This window comes from Setaria italica, chromosome I (genome assembly GCF_000263155.2).
Source record: "Setaria italica strain Yugu1 chromosome I, Setaria_italica_v2.0, whole genome shotgun sequence".
NCBI classification, from domain to species: Eukaryota; Viridiplantae; Streptophyta; class Magnoliopsida; order Poales; family Poaceae; genus Setaria; species Setaria italica.
Genome location: NC_028450.1, coordinates 39,902,199 through 39,917,028, shown reverse-complemented (window position 1 = coordinate 39,917,028; position 14,830 = coordinate 39,902,199). Strand labels below are relative to the sequence as shown.

General features: G+C 48.0%; 2 protein-coding genes and 1 pseudogene across 4 annotated transcripts; all 3 read left to right on the top strand.

The window, feature by feature from the left end:
• The first annotated feature begins 1,362 nt into the window (after positions 1 to 1,362).
• Positions 1,363 to 4,127, top strand: LOC101755592 (transcription termination factor MTERF4, chloroplastic). 3 transcript variants are annotated; one of them, XR_214554.4, is made up of 3 exons: positions 1,365 to 2,919; positions 3,025 to 3,087; positions 3,732 to 4,127. XR_214554.4 is itself a non-coding variant. In XM_004954092.3 (1 exon), the coding sequence occupies exon 1, from the start codon at positions 1,457 to 1,459 to the stop codon at positions 2,918 to 2,920; it is 1,464 nt and encodes a 487-aa protein (XP_004954149.1). In that variant the 5' UTR covers positions 1,363 to 1,456. The 3 variants fall into 3 exon arrangements, 1 of the variants encoding a protein (XP_004954149.1); XR_214553.3 differs by having other exon boundaries at positions 3,715 to 4,127; XM_004954092.3 differs by lacking the exons at positions 3,025 to 3,087; positions 3,732 to 4,127 and having other exon boundaries at positions 1,363 to 2,920.
• Positions 4,128 to 7,220: 3,093 nt separating this feature from the next.
• LOC101785431 (protein STRICTOSIDINE SYNTHASE-LIKE 10) lies at positions 7,221 to 8,270 on the top strand. The gene has a single exon (XM_004955188.1). The coding sequence runs from the start codon at positions 7,221 to 7,223 to the stop codon at positions 8,268 to 8,270; it is 1,050 nt and encodes a 349-aa protein (XP_004955245.1).
• Positions 8,271 to 12,308: 4,038 nt separating this feature from the next.
• LOC101785028 lies at positions 12,309 to 13,357 on the top strand (annotated as a pseudogene).
• The last annotated feature ends 1,473 nt before the right edge of the window (positions 13,358 to 14,830 follow it).

The following is a 14,830-nucleotide window of genomic DNA, read 5'->3' as shown; positions in this document are numbered from 1 at the left end:
CAGTTTGCAACAACAGAAGAGGGTTGCATGCATCAGTTATGACACTTTTTTTAGGGTATGCGGGGAGGTGCCTTTTGTGTTCAGTCAGGCAGTCGTCTGGTGACCTTGACCATAGTATAGAAATGCCTCTCAACCTAGTGTAATCATTTTAACCTGTTTCTTACGCAATCCTTCCGAGATGCGCAATTGCGCATGCTGAAGCTGAATTGCTGATTTCACCTTTCGTGCATAGACTCGGGACCCTTCTACTTAAAAGAAATGACTCCGTGTGGCCGTCTTGGACCCAAGATCCAACTCGCTCGTGAAACACAACTCCTTGCAGTTTATAAAGATTGCTGCTTATAAAGCTTAGAAGAAAGGCACCGCACGCCAAAATAGTTGGTGGTGACAGGAATGCGAGAGAAACCGATCACGAACGGCACTATTGCCTACTGGACGGTGACTGAACGCAGAAGACGTTGTAGCCAGCGCACTTGTGCCTTTGTGGCAGATGGCATCAATCGGTCCACAGGTGGTAACCGGCCAGGCACTCAAAATTCAGAACTCGTCAGAAATTTAATGTTCAGATCAAATCAATCCCCGAAATGGAAGCAAATCTTTTTTTTTGAGAGGAAGGTAGGAATTTATTAATTGGGATAGACAACATTAACATCCAAGAAGTCAGGAGGGTACCCAAGCTTGACGGCCAGGTCCTAGAGTACAAGCATGTTTTGCAAGGAGCCTCCCTATTAGATTCCCTATGGGCAGTCTCAACCTATGATGTCCATAAATAGTGTCTATACTGCCACATAAGCAAGACATCACTTTAGAAATTACACTCTACAACCCATAATTTCTTAGTGTGGGTCCTTAATAAATTCATCATCTTTCCTCTCAACTAATTATATTTATTCCTCATCAATTATGAGGACACCATCTTCTCCCAATGCAAGATTTAGCACTGTCTACTGTATAAGTTCTCGTGTTGACATTGGATCTTACTCTTCTCATTCTCTCCCTCATTTAATATAGTGCCACATAAGCTAAATATTCTATGTAGCAATACAATTAATGCTATGGAAACTATCCTAGTTGGAGGGTTGGGACTGCCCTAACTGCAAAACACACATAATAAGAAAATCTCGACCTCCCATTTATGCTCTGAATGATCATCATATATAAGAGCACCTAGTCATTTCTTTAATATTCTTAATGGCATTTAGACAATCTGAAGCCACCGTCATTGTTTTTTGGCCCGGTTAATGAAATCAGCCCGAACCGCGAAGCAACTTCAGCCCACGAGCCCAGGCGGCGCCGGCCTCCCTATTCGCTGAGCCCGGCTGGCAGAAAGCAGAGAACCCAACCGCGCGCATCATTTCAGCACGGCCCAAAACGTCCAGCCGCCGAAACCCACCCTCTATCCAGCCTCCACCACGCCGCCGCCTGTGCCGCTCCCGGCGCGCCGCCGCCATCAGCCATGCTTCCCCTTGCCCGCGCGCTCCGGAGCCTCGGCCCGGCGGCGGCCGCGCGCGAGGGGCCCCTCCTCGCGTGGCTCTCCTCCACCAGGTTGGCCTCCTCCTCCACGCCGCCGGAGTACGAGATGCCGTCGGTGACGTGGGGCGTGATCCAGGGGCGGAAGGAGCGCCTTGTCTCCCGCGTGCTGGCGCTCGACTTCCTCCGCTCCGCCGGTGTGTCCGACCCCGCCGGCGAACTAGAGGCCGTCGAGCTCCCCTCCTCCCTCGAGGTGCTCCAGGAGCGCCTCGACTTCCTCCTCCGCCTCGGCCTGTCCACCGACGACCTCTCCAATTACCCGCTTCTCCTCGCTTGCTCCCTTCGGAAGAACGTCATCCCCGTGCTCTCCTACCTCGAGAAGCTCGGCGTCACGCGCGCCCGCCTCCCCGCCTTCGTCCGCGCCTACCCTGCGTGCCTCCACGCCTCTGTCGCCGTCGACCTCTCCCCGGTCGTCAAGGCCCTCCGCGGCCTCGACGTCGACCGCCAGGACATTCCACGCGTCCTCGAGCGGTATCCCGACGTCCTGGGCCTCAAGCCGGACGGCACAATCAGCACCTCCGTCGCCTACCTCGTGGGCATCGTCGGCGTGGCGCCACGAGACATCGGTCCCATGGTAACGCACTACCCTTTCTTCCTCGGCATGAGGGTTGGCACTACCATCAAGCCGTTGTGCGATTACATCACTTCTCTCGGGCTGCCCATGCGGATCCTGGCCAGGATCCTCGAGAAGCGGCCGTACATTCTGGGCTATGATCTTGAGGAGACGGTCAAACCAAACGTCGAGGCATTGCTCAGCTTCGGCATTCGGAAGGAGGCACTGCCATTGGTGATCGCACAGTATCCATCTATACTCGGGCTGCCTCTGAAAGTGAAGCTAGCGGCACAACAGTACTTCTTCAACTTGAAGCTCCAAATTGACCCTGATGGATTTGCCCGTGCGGTTGAGAATTTGCCGCAGCTTGTAAGCTTAAATCAGAATGTGATCTTGAAGCCTGTGGAGTTCCTTCGTGGACGAGGGATATCCAATGAGGATGTTGCACGGATGGTGGTCCGGTGCCCTCAGATTCTATTGCAGCGGATCGAGCTCATGAAGAACAGCTTATACTTCTTCAAGAGTGAGATAAAGAGACCAATGAGTGAATTGTTGGAATACCCAGAGTATTTTACTTACAGCTTGGAGTCAAGGATCAAGCCTAGGTACATGAGAGTTACAAGTAAAGGGATTAGGTGTAGCTTGGATTGGTTCCTGAACTGCAGTGATCTGAGGTTTGAGGAAAGGATGCGAGGGGACTTTATTGAAGGGGATGCACCAGGACCTTTGTTTACAATGGGTGGGAAGCTTCAGATGCCGGGCAGCCAGCTAGTGTCGGATGATGATAACGAGGATACCGATGATGAGGTGCTATATAGGCGGACAGTCATGCTCTAGTGAGTGTAATTTCTTTCGTGTTGCTTTCCTTTTAACCAGGCTGTAGCACAGTAGTGTTCATGATTATTCATGAAATTACAAAAATCGCCTATTTTTTGTTACAGATATGGTGGAGTTTAATACCAAAGGTCATTCATGACATGTTTTCAGCAGTATCATATTAGCGAGTAAGTGTTTAGTTTTTTTTACATATCAAAGAGTATCTGTTCTAGGTTCTAGCTCTGATAATTACAGCTTGTTAGCTTTGGATCCTTAAAAGCTAATTGTAGAGTGTAGATTTTAAAGAGCTGGATCCTTAAAAAGCTTTATAAGTTGGTGGGATGTAGCTTGTGGACTGTGGTGTAAAAAGGGGTTGGATTACGAGAACCCTTTTAAAAAGCAACATGTTTGTTTTAGCTTCAGCTTTTGAAACCAGAATCCACTATCCAAAGCTAAAACAAACATGCCCTTAGACAAGGTGTAGCAATGTACAAGCAAACAATAAGCTAGATGTAGTAGGCTGCAGAGCAGGAAACTAGATGATGTGAGAGTACAGTTAGGAATGAGTAAATGGAGTATGGACACATATGTTTACAACACAAGTTATTAGGCATGTGAGAAGAGAGAACAGGATGAAACTGAATATTTAGTGTCAGTCCCGGGCAGTTCTATGTTCTGTTCATTAGAAAATTTAATAATTACAAAATTTTGAAGTTGATTCTAGTTGGTTGCTTAATTTTGTTCGAGACTTATCACTATCAGTCAAAGTAAAGTAGCTTGTTTGCCTTTAAAATATAAATCTGTTCACTATGTAGGCATCCTCACATGCTAGGTGAGAAGGCACCAGAACATGATTGAGGAGTGATCTCTTGGCACCAGCCAAAGTAGTCGGAGTGCCCAAACAACAACTTGAAGGGATTGGCAACTCGGGTACAGCCTTTGATCATATGCCCCAGCGATGAAAGTCAGAGGTCCATCGATAATTTAAGCAGGACTGCAGGAGATAGAATGGATATGATGTGCTGGTGATGAAAATCTCCCTCCAGCTAAACAGTTGATCATTGCATTGGTTGATTTATGCTACTCTAAGACATGCCATGGGTTGATCATGCAATAGATTCAGATTTTTGTAAATGTGAACTACTTACCATCTTTAACTCAAATGTTTGCATAACTTTGACCCGATGAAATAGCACATGACATACAGCTTGCATTGTGTTCCATCAAACCATCTTTGCCAGCCCGTTGATTACTGTATGATGAACTTGCAAATCTGTTGTCACAGATGAGAGAACCAGCTCTATGCTGTTCTGTCCAAAGTTCACTGCTATTAATTCTAATGCATTGTTAGCTTTTCTTAGTATAATACTCCCTCCAAAATGACCTACAATTTGGAATGGAACGGAGGGAGTAGTATGGTATGCTTATCAAGGTGGTACTATCTACATCACCCAAACTGGATGGTGGTTTAACCGTATCCCTATTACAATACTCGGGAGCACCAGCTGGGCGGCTGTGATTAGCTTCTGGCTGCTCAAAGCATCGCGGGGCATCTTTGATTTGAATTCGAGAGAAAAGCACTGCGACGATCTGAGACACCCAAGCAAATCTTGATTCATAAATTGTCATCATCAATCAAATTGCACAACGTAACCAGGTCGCCAAGCAACATCTCCACCTTTGCTTGCCTACCGGAGTTGCAAGTGAAAATCTTGGAGCGCCCACTGCCGGACAGGACATGGATTCCAACATCAGGCCAATCGTTTTCAGTCTTGTTCTTGGCCTCTTCGATGTTTTACAAATCATACAACACAGGGTATTCGGTCTTGACGATGTGATTGCACGCCTCCCTTTGGTTACTCTCTTCTCTGGATTCCTCTCCCACCGCCATGGAGGTGCGCCTGCTGAACTGCATCCAGATCGAATACTACTAATAAAAAAAAAGGAAATTTTTCATGTTTAATTGGCGCTAAAACCAAAGAAATGCTCTGATGAAGTACATCTGTTCTGAGTTCTGATTCTGACGGACACAACTATCTGTATATTTCATGAGCAGAGTCTCCATCGTAACATGGAAATGCAATTCAGCTACCACATCCCCATTTGCGCGAACACTCTGAAAACAACAGAATTCAAGATGGGGTAAATCAGAATAGAACAACGCAGGATGCATGACGGAGTTCACAAGTATGGATGTGGACGTGAAGGCGGAACGCGCGGCCGGCTCTTGCGGGGAGACGACAAGGGCAGCCACGGCGCGCATCCTCGTCTCCTCCGGCCCGGGCCTCGGCTGCCGCTGTGGTCGGAGTCGGATCCCTCGCCGTCTCCGGCCACCGCGTGCCCTACGTGGGCCGCGCATGGAGGGCGGAAGCAACGGCAGGACGCGCGGATTTGTCGGAGGCGATCGTGGGCTTCTTGGCGGCGGGGCTTAGCAGACGTCGCCGGCGGTAGCGCGACCCGTCGGGTGCCATGTCGCCGGCCTGCATATTTTCAGATGGCCCCCTGGATTGGATCGCGACCGCGATCTGAATATTTTCACATAGCCCCCTAATTCGGATCGCGACTAATAATCACGATCCAAATAATTTCAAGTAACCCCCTGTTTTGGATGGAATTTCCACAAAATACCCCTGGCCTGGCCTGGCGCTCTCTCCGTCTATCTCCGTCCATCCGGCCGGCGGCCAGCGCCGCCTTCCGTCCCGGCCGCAAGCGCAAGTACACACCCTTCTCGTCTCCCAGCTGAGCCCCTAGCAGCGGCTCTCCACTCTTCGTCCTCTGCTTCAATTGAATCGCAGGATCGGAGGTCCGAGCGGCGACGAACACGCCATTGGTGAGAGACACGGCGGACACCGCCCAAGAACAGTCAGTCAATGGCTCAACGTCCAAGTTCCGTATTCTACTTCTTCATTCCAGTTTCCATCGTGAAGCGGCGGCGGCGGCGGCGGTGGTCAGGCCTCCTCGATCGACAGCGACCGCATCACCGCAGCGCTTGGACTTCTTGCTCGCTCGACGGCCGAAACCTGCAGCTGTGCGCGCAAAACGGCTGCAGCCTGCAGCTTCGTCCTGCGTCTCTGTCATCTTATACTTTCTATTCATCGCCAGTAGTCAATTGTGATTCAGGTTCTCGCGTTCGCTGTTTCGCATCATTTCTCAGCGTGCCACTTGGATACATATGCTTCGGTTTTCTGTTCTTTTCTTTTTTCCAATACCCGCGCTGTTCCTCTTTCAGTTTGACCTGAACAAAACATAAATGGTTCAGTTAAAGTAGCCAGGTTTTGATGCCTGCTGAAATCGCTGTTATGCTGCATCAAATTCGTCTAAATTTGTAGTCTGAAAGGACTACGGTCTATAGTTATATCTGCATGAACAAATGCATCGATCAAATAACAAATTTTACTACTGGAGGGTACTATTATATTAGTATGCAAGTGACAAAAGAAACCGGTTCTAGAAACAAGTAACGGTGATAAAAAAAAGAAGTGCAAGGGTGGAATACTATACTGTGGTAGCAGTACAACTACTTGTGATCATGCACTGCCAATGTTAACAGATCTGTTGCTAAGACCACAGAATTTGCAACCGGTATATATTATAAACATAGAGAGGTTTGAGGAGAAAGTAAGCTAAAGTACAAAAAAGAAATCATCATGCTTCTGGTTTAACTAAGTACAGGATCAGCATGGCAATATATATTGAGCATTCTTTGAAAAGAAAAATATTTAGCAAATTAGGGTTCAGTACCTAATTTTAATTTTGGTTCTTGTCAACCGAGGGTCAGTAGTCTTGGTTACATTAGCACCAACTTCAGAATATCAGAAAACTCAAAATTTACCGTGATGGTGCAAACGATTAGTGTACATGGTGGCATCTGATTTGCAAAGGCCTCACCAGCAAAGGCCTTTCATATTCGAATCATGAGCAGATAAAGTAAAGACACCCGGATTGCAATCTCAAGATAGAATTGGCTTCCAAGAAATCAAGTCAAGTACTTCCATCGAAGTGAAAACGTCCTTAGATTCCACAATCACACCCCCGTACCTCTTGCCTTGTCATCTTCATCGCAAACTAAATGCACCGTGTATGAATCGGAAGGTGCAGTTGTAAACGGCTCATCGCCTAATCCTAATCGGAAGTCTGAGAACACCAAGTCGGAGTCCTACTGCAGATCCCTCTACCCGCCGACTCGGAAAGCAAGTATTGTTGCCAGGCCGATATAAAGGCCGAGGCACCCTGCGGTTCTCTCCACCAAAGCCAAAGCTAGCGTTCACCAAGTCCACAAACCCTGTCCGCGAGGCAGCGCGCGCTCGTAAGCAGAGCAATCATGGGGAACGTTCCGGGGAAGAAGGTTCTGACGCTGGCGATCTCGTTGCTCGCCGTCCTGGCGCTCCTGCTCCAGCCTTGCGCTGCGGCACGCCCCATCTCCCAGACGGCTACCATTGACGGCAGCCGGAGCCTGCACCTGCCGCTCCGCGGATCGCTGCTGCGTGGCCCGGAGAGCGTCGCGTTCGACGGCGACGGCGCCGGTCCCTACAGCGGCGTCTCCGACGGCCGCGTCCTCAAGTGGAACGGGCTGGTGCGCGGCTGGTCGACCTACGCGTACAGCCCGGGTTACGACGCCAAGGCCTGCACCGCGTCCAGGACTCGGCCGGCGGAGGTGACGGAGAGCATGTGCGGCCGCCCGTTAGGCCTGCGCTTCCACTACGGGTCAGGTAATCTTTACATCGCCGACGCCTACAAGGGACTGATGCGTGTCGGACCGGGCGGCGGCGAGGCGAAGGTGTTGGTCACAAAGGCCGATGGCGTGCCGCTCCGCTTCACCAACGGTGTCGACATCGATCAAGTTACCGGGGAAGTGTTCTTCACGGACAGCAGTATGAACTATCAACGATCGCAGCACGAGAGAGTTACGGCCACCGGAGACTCGACGGGTCGCCTTATGAAGTACGATCCGAAGACGAACCATGTCACTGTATTGCAATCCGGCATCACTTATCCTAATGGTCTTGCCATTAGTGCCGATCGTACACACCTTGTCGTCGCACTTACCGGACCATGCAAGTTGATGAGGTATTGGATCAAGGGTTCCAAGGCGGGGACGTCGGAGCCCCTTGCTGATCTACCGGGTTACCCTGACAATGTAAGGGCTGATATCAAAGGCGGTTTTTGGGTGGCACTACATCGGGAGAAGATGGAGCTGCCGTTTGGTCCGGACAGCCACCTGCTCGCTGTGAGGATCAACGCTAATGGGAAAATAGTCCAAGTAATGAGAGGACCCAAGAGCGTGAGGCCGACCGAGGTGATGGAAAGGGAAGGTGGCAAGCTTTACATGGGATCAGTGGAATTACCTTATGTGGCAGTAGTTAGTGAATAGGAAGTTCAATTTGTATCTAGTGCTTTGTTTTAGATTAGTTATTTTTTGATCTTGCCTTTTAGGATTTGAAATTTTATTAACATTTCAATTAAGTTTGTACTTGTCTATTGCATACTTACTGTACTTGAAAGGTTCATGTGACTACTCTGTTAGCACAGTGGATATAATGCGACGTGATTAAAATGCTAATTAACTCCATAGAGCAAAAAAAATGCTTCCAAATTTTTATTTGCGTGTTTAACTTTAGACGTATTTGGAACATTAACAGCTGGTTATTCCAAGCAGAACCGGTTAGTGTCTGCCGGCACCGATATGAATCTGATCAAGTTATCCCAAAATACAATGCCAACTGTCCATCCTAAAATAAACACACATCTCGCTTCTCAAGGAGTCAAACGGTTTTTAAGGCTAATCTTAATGCACAATTTCATTGCGCTATTACCTAGACTGCAAACTAGGTGACTGTGCCTGTTGGGTTTCATGAAACTCCATCATTTCTCTCCTCATAAAGATCTTGTCAAATCAGCAAAATTGTTGATGTGTCATAAAAATTAATGCTGATGAAACTCTTTATAAAACTCCCACTAAGACTGGCCTAAGTTTGAAGTATCAACATTTGTATCTCCAAATGAATTTATTAGGAAAATATACTCAATGCTCGATCTAATGATACTTATTATACATCATAAATAGTAGTATATTTTTGTATAAATTTTGATCAAATTTAAAAAAGTTGACTTATCGAGAAGTGAGATGTGCGTTTATTTTAGGACGGATGGAACAGGATAAAAGGCTTTCCATCTAAAAAGCTCCTGCTGTCCTGACGATTTACAACTTAGAACGTGGATGAACTAGTCGCATTTCAAGAGAGCGCAGTTTCTTCCCTAGTTTGGCCCGAGCATTGATTAAGTGGCAAAAAGGCACTGTTCCAGCTTTATAAAACCCCTTTGCATTGCACACTGTAACATGCAGCGATCGACTCAAGACGTACAAAACAGCTAAGACCGGCACACCGCCCAGTTGTTGCGTGTGCAGTGTGCACAAGAAGCAAGGGCAGCTTAGCCAGCCTCAGCTAGAGAGGAGAGAAAGCCAGCCTCAGCTAGAGAGGAGAGAAGGCTATGGGCTACCCATCGTTGCATGGTCCTGCGCCATGGCCACGGTGCTAGCTCTCGCGACGGTGGTGCCAGTTGCTGCCAGGAAGGGAGGCGAGGCGGCTGTCAAAGATGTTGCCTATCTTGGCTCATCGTGCTTGCATGTTTATATAGGGGAAAGTCCTAAAAGATCACAATGAAGATAGTTACAAATAGAGATTCAGCTGGTGTTCAAATACATCAAGGATTCTATCTCTATCTCTATCTATCAGCCGAACCATAATCCATAACAAAAATATCTCTAACGTTTACAAACCGTATCTCATACAAGATAACTTCTAACAGCCCTTCTCAATCTAAACTTCTCTTCCTTTTGAGATTTAGATTGCTCTTGAATGTCTCTAGCATCCCACACGGCAAGGCTTTGGTGAACCCATCAGCAAGTTGATCTTTGGAAGCAACCAGCCGGACCTGAAGTTGCTTATTCACAACACGCTCTCAAACAAATTGAAATCAATTTCTATATGCTTAGCTCTTGCATGAAAAAATGGATTTGCAGATAAGTATGTGGCGCCCAAGTTGTCACACCACAAGCAAGGTGGCTTATCTATGCGTATCTCAAGTTTTCAATAAAAACTCCAACCATATCAATTCAGCAGTAGCATTTGCCATAGACTTATATTCAGCTTCTGTGCTTGATCTTGAAATAGTAACTTGCTTTCTAGCACTCCAAGAAATCAAATTCGGACCAAAGAAAACAGCAAAACCTCTAGTCAACCTTCTATCATCAACACTTCCTGCCCAATCAGCATCAGAGAATGCACTAATCAAGGTAGAAGGTGACGCCTGGGAATTCAGTCCAAGATCCAAAGTAGACTTGATATACCGGAGTATCCTTTTCACAGCAGTCCAATGTATAGTAGTAGGAGCATGTAGAAACTGACACACTTTGTTCACTGAGAACGCTAGATCAGGCCTAGTGAGCGTGAGGTATTGCAATGCACCAATGACACTTCTGTATCTCGTACTGTCATCTGAATTCAACAATTCACCTTCATGCTTAGATAACTTTTCACTAGTAGATAGCGGAGTAGATGATGGTTTACAATTCACCATACCTACTCGTGTTAAAATCTCCTTTGCATATTTTCCTTGCGTCAGCAACAACTGGCCCTTTTCTCTTTTAACTTCAATACCCAGGAAATAACTAAGGTCCTCCAAATCTTTTAAGGCAAAATCTTTCTTGAGATCAATTAGCAATGCCGCTGGTCTTGTTCAGGGACTTTTGTATCATCAACTCAAATCCCTCGAACTTCTTCGCGAGATCCTCGAGAGTGGCCACCATTTGCGTCTGGATCTTCGTGGGCTTCCGGGGTGGTGCCAGGTCTCGCGAATTGGATTTCGCGAAAAAATTTTGTGGAATTTGTGGTGGACTAGGCTCTTGATACCAATTGTTACGGTCTCGCTATGCTCGACTGCAACCAGAGATGATAATTAGAAGGAATTCGAGGTAGAACAAATGATCGAGAGGTAGAAGAAGAGGGAAGAACAGGACGAAACAGAATGAGGGAACGGTTAGCGTGCAAGACTTGCAATCATTCCTCAAGAAATTCTAAATATAGAAAACTGTGAACTAGCTTGCTCTGCTTCGGAGAAAAACCAACTTTTTTCTCGGAATGAATTCGCCCGACACGACGAATCCAACCCTCCTGTCTTTCTTTCTCTGTTATTTCTCACGTCGGTCTCAACCGACGGCAATGTCTTATACTCGCTTACCAGGCTCTCGGCCCACACACCAGCTAGCACCGTAAACGGCCCACGGCGCACACAAACCAGCCCAGCACATGGCCCATGACGCTAGCCACTCTGCTTCTTCTTCCTTGAGCTCAGCAGGGACATAACAGTAAGCGCCTAGCAGCACATGCTCGAAACGATTATTCAGGCTTCATGGATGTGCGGATGTGTTTTTCCAGAGAAGAGTTTTCAAGGAAATTCAGAGGATCTTCGGTCATTGGCGAAGAACTGCACAAATGCTAAGGATTGTAGTTTTTTTATGAGACAGGAGGGGATGATCCCCTGCTGGTTATATATTAATAAAAGAAAAAGAGGAACACACAATCTGTCTGGTACATCTTAAGAAACATAGAAGGAAAAGAAGAAAATCAAAAAGATTACAATATATGCTCTAACCATTCCAACATAGATTGCTTCCATTCCTCTTTTACGCGAAGGATAACCTGCATAAAAACAGTCTTAAAACGGAACATAGCACCATGAACTGATGGAGTGATTCCTCTGAATTGTAGTTGCAAGGCGGAAATTGTAGAGGATCTTCAGTCAGCCAGATTGAGGCGAGCGCCGCCAGCTCAGATGATACCAGATGAGAACGAGATGCGGAGGTTTGGGCTCTGCTTCTGTGTTTCATGCTGCTCTGCTTCTTCCCGGCCGTCGCTCCAGGACGCGGCACTGCTCCGGCGAGCCAAGGTGCAAGCGGCGGTCTCAGGTCTGTCGTCGCATTTGGACTCCTCCCTGGTTTCAGGCTCGCGGACGGACGGAGAACGCGACGCCGCCGCAGCAGAGGCCGATCCGCCGATGGATGATACATGGCCGGCGAGAGCGCGCGTCCCGAGCGCCGCGGAGCACGCCAGGCAGGCTGTGCAGCGTGTCGACGCCTGGCGGTGGCCGGTGGGTACGACAGACGCATGGACTCCGTGGTGGAACTAGTCTGTATCGGCTCATCGCCTAATCCTAATCGGAAGTCTGAGAACACCAAGTCGGAGTCCTACTGCAGATCCCTCTACCCGCCGACTCGGAAAGCAAGTATTGTTGCCAGGCCGATATAAAGGCCGAGGCACCCTGCGGTTCTCTCCACCAAAGCCAAAGCTAGCGTTCACCAAGTCCACAAACCCTGTCCGCGAGGCAGCGCGCGCTCGTAAGCAGAGCAATCATGGGGAACGTTCCGGGGAAGAAGGTTCTGACGCTGGCGATCTCGTTGCTCGCCGTCCTGGCGCTCCTGCTCCAGCCTTGCGCTGCGGCACGCCCCATCTCCCAGACGGCTACCATTGACGGCAGCCGGAGCCTGCACCTGCCGCTCCGCGGATCGCTGCTGCGTGGCCCGGAGAGCGTCGCGTTCGACGGCGACGGCGCCGGTCCCTACAGCGGCGTCTCCGACGGCCGCGTCCTCAAGTGGAACGGGCTGGTGCGCGGCTGGTCGACCTACGCGTACAGCCCGGGTTACGACGCCAAGGCCTGCACCGCGTCCAGGACTCGGCCGGCGGAGGTGACGGAGAGCATGTGCGGCCGCCCGTTAGGCCTGCGCTTCCACTACGGGTCAGGTAATCTTTACATCGCCGACGCCTACAAGGGACTGATGCGTGTCGGACCGGGCGGCGGCGAGGCGAAGGTGTTGGTCACAAAGGCCGATGGCGTGCCGCTCCGCTTCACCAACGGTGTCGACATCGATCAAGTTACCGGGGAAGTGTTCTTCACGGACAGCAGTATGAACTATCAACGATCGCAGCACGAGAGAGTTACGGCCACCGGAGACTCGACGGGTCGCCTTATGAAGTACGATCCGAAGACGAACCATGTCACTGTATTGCAATCCGGCATCACTTATCCTAATGGTCTTGCCATTAGTGCCGATCGTACACACCTTGTCGTCGCACTTACCGGACCATGCAAGTTGATGAGGTATTGGATCAAGGGTTCCAAGGCGGGGACGTCGGAGCCCCTTGCTGATCTACCGGGTTACCCTGACAATGTAAGGGCTGATATCAAAGGCGGTTTTTGGGTGGCACTACATCGGGAGAAGATGGAGCTGCCGTTTGGTCCGGACAGCCACCTGCTCGCTGTGAGGATCAACGCTAATGGGAAAATAGTCCAGGTGATGAGAGGGCCCAAGAGCGTGAGGCCAACCGAAGTGATGGAGAGGGAAGGCGGCAAGTTGTACATGGGATGGTGGAATTACCTTATGTGGCAGTAGTTAGTGAATAGGAAGTTCAATTTGTATCTAGTGCTTTGTTTTAGATTAGTTATTTTTTGATCTTGCCTTTTAGGATTTGAAATTTTATTAACATTTCAATTAAGTTTGTACTTGTCTATTGCATACTTACTGTACTTGAAAGGTTCATGTGACTACTCTGTTAGCACAGTGGATATAATGCGACGTGATTAAAATGCTAATTAACTCCATAGAGCAAAAAAAATGCTTCCAAATTTTTATTTGCGTGTTTAACTTTAGACGTATTTGGAACATTAACAGCTGGTTATTCCAAGCAGAACCGGTTAGTGTCTGCCGGCACCGATATGAATCTGATCAAGTTATCCCAAAATACAATGCCAACTGTCCATCCTAAAATAAACACACATCTCGCTTCTCAAGGAGTCAAACGGTTTTTAAGGCTAATCTTAATGCACAATTTCATTGCGCTATTACCTAGACTGCAAACTAGGTGACTGTGCCTGTTGGGTTTCATGAAACTCCATCATTTCTCTCCTCATAAAGATCTTGTCAAATCAGCAAAATTGTTGATGTGTCATAAAAATTAATGCTGATGAAACTCTTTATAAAACTCCCACTAAGACTGGCCTAAGTTTGAAGTATCAACATTTGTATCTCCAAATGAATTTATTAGGAAAATATACTCAATGCTCGATCTAATGATACTTATTATACATCATAAATAGTAGTATATTTTTGTATAAATTTTGATCAAATTTAAAAAAGTTGACTTATCGAGAAGTGAGATGTGCGTTTATTTTAGGACGGATGGAACAGGATAAAAGGCTTTCCATCTAAAAAGCTCCTGCTGTCCTGACGATTTACAACTTAGAACGTGGATGAACTAGTCGCATTTCAAGAGAGCGCAGTTTCTTCCCTAGTTTGGCCCGAGCATTGATTAAGTGGCAAAAAGGCACTGTTCCAGCTTTATAAAACCCCTTTGCATTGCACACTGTAACATGCAGCGATCGACTCAAGACGTACAAAACAGCTAAGACCGGCACACCGCCCAGTTGTTGCGTGTGCAGTGTGCACAAGAAGCAAGGGCAGCTTAGCCAGCCTCAGCTAGAGAGGAGAGAAAGCCAGCCTCAGCTAGAGAGGAGAGAAGGCTATGGGCTACCCATCGTTGCATGGTCCTGCGCCATGGCCACGGTGCTAGCTCTCGCGACGGTGGTGCCAGTTGCTGCCAGGAAGGGAGGCGAGGCGGCTGTCAAAGATGTTGCCTATCTTGGCTCATCGTGCTTGCATGTTTATATAGGGGAAAGTCCTAAAAGATCACAATGAAGATAGTTACAAATAGAGATTCAGCTGGTGTTCAAATACATCAAGGATTCTATCTCTATCTCTATCTATCAGCCGAACCATAATCCATAACAAAAATATCTCTAACGTTTACAAACCGTATCTCATACAGATAACTTCTAACAGCCCTTCTCAATCTAAACTTCTCTTCCTTTTGAGATTTA

Coding starts and splice junctions, on each gene's coding strand:
- LOC101785431 (XM_004955188.1), top strand. CDS start 7,221: ATGGGGAACGTTCCGGGGAAGAAGGTTCTGACGCTGGCGATCTCGTTG.
- LOC101755592 (XM_004954092.3), top strand. CDS start 1,457: ATGCTTCCCCTTGCCCGCGCGCTCCGGAGCCTCGGCCCGGCGGCGGCC.